This window comes from Poecilia latipinna, unplaced genomic scaffold (genome assembly GCF_001443285.1).
Source record: "Poecilia latipinna isolate Pla-1442-1.1 unplaced genomic scaffold, P_latipinna-1.0 Scaffold261, whole genome shotgun sequence".
Taxonomy (NCBI): Eukaryota; Metazoa; Chordata; class Actinopteri; order Cyprinodontiformes; family Poeciliidae; genus Poecilia; species Poecilia latipinna.
The window spans coordinates 176235-180197 of record NW_015112877.1 but is presented as its reverse complement, the minus strand read 5'-3'; the positions used below and the strand labels follow the sequence as shown (position 1 = coordinate 180197).

Here is a 3963-nt window from a genome sequence, read left to right as displayed (position 1 = left end):
GACCTGAGAAAACATCGAGGAAGAGGAGGAGGAAGAGGAGGAAGGAGTGAGACCAGTGAACCAGAGGAAACATTTAGATCAGTTTTCTTCTCTCAGCCTGAAACTTTCAAAGCAAACGATGTTTCCAGATGTTCTGCTCTGCCAGCAGCCTGCTAGGGAACTACATTACCCATCAGCCCCTCTGCTGATATCACATCGTTTTATAATGTCTGATACTTCCTGTCTGCTCTCCAGACTGGACCAAACTACGTCTTTATTTCCTTTAATAAACTGTCATTAATAAACTTGTTTTGCATGAAATGTGAAGTTTTAATGAACAGATTCTTGTTGACTGAATCCTCTTTCTGCTTCTTCCCTTGTTTTAAAGAATTAAAGTTTCTCTGCTGGTTTTGCTGGTTTGTGTCTCTGGTTCTCCATCTCTCCTCCTCCTCCTCTTCTTTCCTTCTGTTGTCGTTTAGCGTTTGGATCTGAACTGAACTCTTTCAACGGATCGTGGTGTTGGAGCAGAAGAATGGCTGTGTGTCCGTCGGCCTCCGTCATTCCTTCCTGCCCACGGCTAGCAGGCCGACAGAAACCCTCACAGAACCACAGCGCTGCAAACGGAGCGCTGGGAGGACTGGGACCAGCTACTGGTGACTAAAGCCTGATTCTGGACCCGGCCTCTTCCTGCAGCCTAACGGGTCGTCGGCCCCGGCAACGGAGGATGGACCCGGCTGATAATTGGCCGGGTGGAGCTCTGGTGGGTGTGATGGCGGCTGGATCTGAATCTGCTTCCCACTTCCTGTCTCCCCCGACGCCTCAGGCTGCAGCAGCAGGAAACGACCAGGACGATTCTCTGCTGTGTGTGTGTGTGTGTGTGTGTGTGTGTACCGGTGCATGTTGCCGTTGGTGGTGAAGGTCTGGCCGCAGACGGTGCACTTGTAGGGCCGCTCCCCGCTGTGGACCAGCATGTGCCGGTCCAGAGACGAAGCCGAGCTCAGACACTTTCCACAGATGCTGCAGGAGTGGTCAGTGGCGCCGGCGTCCGCGTTGTGCTGCGGGCAGAGGAGTGTGTGTCAGTGTGTGTCTGTGTGTGTCAGTGTGTGTCAGTGTGTGTCTGTGTGTGTGTCGGTGTGTGTCGGTGTGTGTCGGTGTGTGTGCAGCCTACCTGTCGGATGTGCATGGTGAGCTGGTGCTGCGTCTGGCAGTTCTTGTCACAGAGCGGGCAGATGAAGGCCGAGCCGTCGTCTTTAGAGTCCTGGAAACATCAGAGCAGCGTGAGCCGGACCTACTGGACCTACTGGTTCTGATGGACCTCAGTGGAGGACCCCAGCTACAAGTCCTGACGGTAGGGGACGCGTGCCCCATGAGGACCCGTCCCCTACTGGAGGACAGACGCCTCATTGAGCCGCTGAACTCTGAGGAAACGTTGACCAAACAATCTCTGCAGATTACTGCTCACACACACACACACACACACACACACACACACACACACACACACTCAGCCAGAACTTCCCTTTTCCTGTTGAAGCCACAGGAAGCCCTGACAGCAGCAGGAATGCCCCGCTGCATGATGGGAGAGGGGCGGGGCCTGCATGCCTACCTGGCTGCGGCGGGCGTTGCGGCCGGGCGGCGCCCGCATGGCGGCCGTCAGGGACTTGCTGGGCGACGGGCTGCAGACAGAAGAAGGTTGAGATGCTGAGCGGCTGCAGGGTGGATCCCCTGAAGCTCCAACAGATCAGGAAACGGATCAACTGCGTCAGATTTCTGCTGATTCAGCGATTAAAGGGAAAACATCTGATGGTCGTTTCATCAGATTTTAAATCTACGTTCAAAAACTAATCAGGCAGCAAAATGTCCTGAAAATAAGAGAAAATATTTATTTTATTTTAAAGTCAGAAAGTGTTAATAATTTTATTTAATTTTCTTCTATTATAAATATTAAAGTTAGAATAAACTTCGATTAAAATTTTTTAATAATTTAATTTAATTTAATGTTTAATAATTTAAATATACAAAGTAAAATAAAAATGCAAATATTTATATGAATAAACAATCTATTAAGAAAAATATTAAAATGAATAAAATTAAAATATTTAAATAAACTGAATTGCTGCTGAATATTATTATTGTAAATTATTTTTAATGATTTTCTGTCCGGTAGAACATGGAGGATGAGGCTGGTCTTCATCAGGAGGAGCTCCGGACGTTCCGGACGTTCCGGACGTTCCCATCTCTGACGTTTAACAACCTGCAGGTGTGCAGAAGATCTGGAATCACCTGGGAGACGGTCCAGCTGAGGAGTTGGCCGAGGTGACGCCGCTGCCTCCTTCATCACCTCCTCCTCCATTGATGGTCCCAGCTGCTGACATCACAGCTGACATCATGGCATTGATGGAGGACAGATCTCCTCCTCCTCCTCCTCGCTCTCCGTTCTGAAGCGATTCTCCTTCGCTCGCCGCCTCCTTTGCTCCGTCAGGCGCTCCATTGATCGCTGGTGAGAAACCAGACCGTTACTTCCTGCTGCGCTGCAGACGCCACGACGGCGGCGGCCGGACGCCACGACGGCGGCGGCCGGCGCCACGACGGCACCTCCATCCATCACGGCGTGCGGCTGCCTACCTTTCGGGTTGGTGTGCGCGGCCTGGTCCTGTTGTTCCGCCTCCTCCATGGTGGCCTCGCTGCTGGCTCCGCCCTCCTCCTGCAGCTCCTCTGTGGGGTTCTCCATGACGGCTGGAAGGAGAACAGACAGGAAGTCAGACAGGAAGTCATGCCGCAGTCTGGAAAGCTGCAGCATTCCCAACATTCCCAGGGAAAACCTTCCTGCTGATCAACATTTGTGTGTTTTCTGTCTGGCTCGGCTCTAACCGGACCGGACCAGACCGGGTCAGGCCTCCACACCTGGCTCTACCCAGCAGCAGCTAATTACTGCTTCCTGTTGGGCCGCCCCCACAGGAAGTCGCTGTTCCTCGCACCAACAGGAAGAGGAAGACTGGAGCCGAAGAGGAGACGGTTCTGATCGCCACGCGGTCCAGAACTTCCTGTGATCCAGAACCTCTCCGTCCTTCCCTCCCTCAGCGTCGGGATGGAAATGATCCGATCTGGATCTTTAGTCGAGTTCAGGCCCGCTGAACGCTGGGGAGGTTCTGCTGACCGAACCGGGTTGAATTGGACCCGGTTCTGGTTCTGTTGTGAACTGAACTGGATCAGGATGAATTTGGTTCCAGACCCGGTTCTGACACATCTAATTTCTCTTTGGGATCAATAAAGTATTCTAGAATTTGAATATTTTGTTTATTCTTTGATTATTTAAATGATATTGACAGTAAAAACATCAAACTGATAATTTAGCAGAAACAAATCTGAGGCCATTATGTTCATTCACTTGTTATAACATTAATGATATTTTACACCAAAATCATCAAACCGATACTTTTTAACTATGCTACGCTAACTAGCTTAACCGCTGCTAATTAGCTTCAAACTTTATAAATATCCAATATAAACAACTTCAGCCACATTTAGAGCCCCGGAGGCGTTAAACAGAAAACTTTAGTAACTTTAACTTCCTAAACTTTTCATCAGAGCCCTGCAGAGGACGGTGAGGGGAGCCGAGCAGGTCCAGAACCTCGTTTAAGATCCAGAGCTGCTGCAGGAACCAGAACCACGGCTAAGATGGTAGACTTCATGTTGCTAAAGTGATTTTATGTTTTATGTGCTAAAGAGCCAGAGAAATGCTGTTTGGTTTCAGTTTGGACTGGGTTTGGACTAGGCCAATGTTCTGAAATGGTTCTGCTTTGAAAATGAGCTTAAACCCAAACCGGTGGTTCCGACTCCAGCAGCCGAGGAAATACTCAGAGAGCTGATGTTACTACATCTGTTCCCAGCCGTCAGCTCTCACTGCGACACACACACACACACGCACACACACACACACACACACACACACGCACGTTTGTGTTGCTATCTTTGTGGGGACTT

General features: G+C 49.9%; 1 protein-coding gene across 1 annotated transcript in view; it reads right to left on the bottom strand.

Annotated features, from left to right (window-relative positions):
• The window catches only part of rreb1a (ras responsive element binding protein 1a), a 32824-nt gene that overhangs the window by 21342 nt on the left and 7519 nt on the right, over positions 1-3963 (bottom strand). Inside the window, exons 2-6 of the mRNA XM_015033211.1 lie at positions 2605-2715; positions 2263-2476; positions 1586-1655; positions 1148-1237; positions 871-1034 (exon numbers count right to left, since the gene is read on the bottom strand). Of these exons, the coding sequence (XP_014888697.1) occupies positions 871-1034; positions 1148-1237; positions 1586-1655; positions 2263-2476; positions 2605-2710 (644 nt within the window). The 5' untranslated portion in view covers positions 2711-2715. The remainder of the gene's footprint in view (positions 1-870; positions 1035-1147; positions 1238-1585; positions 1656-2262; positions 2477-2604; positions 2716-3963) is intronic.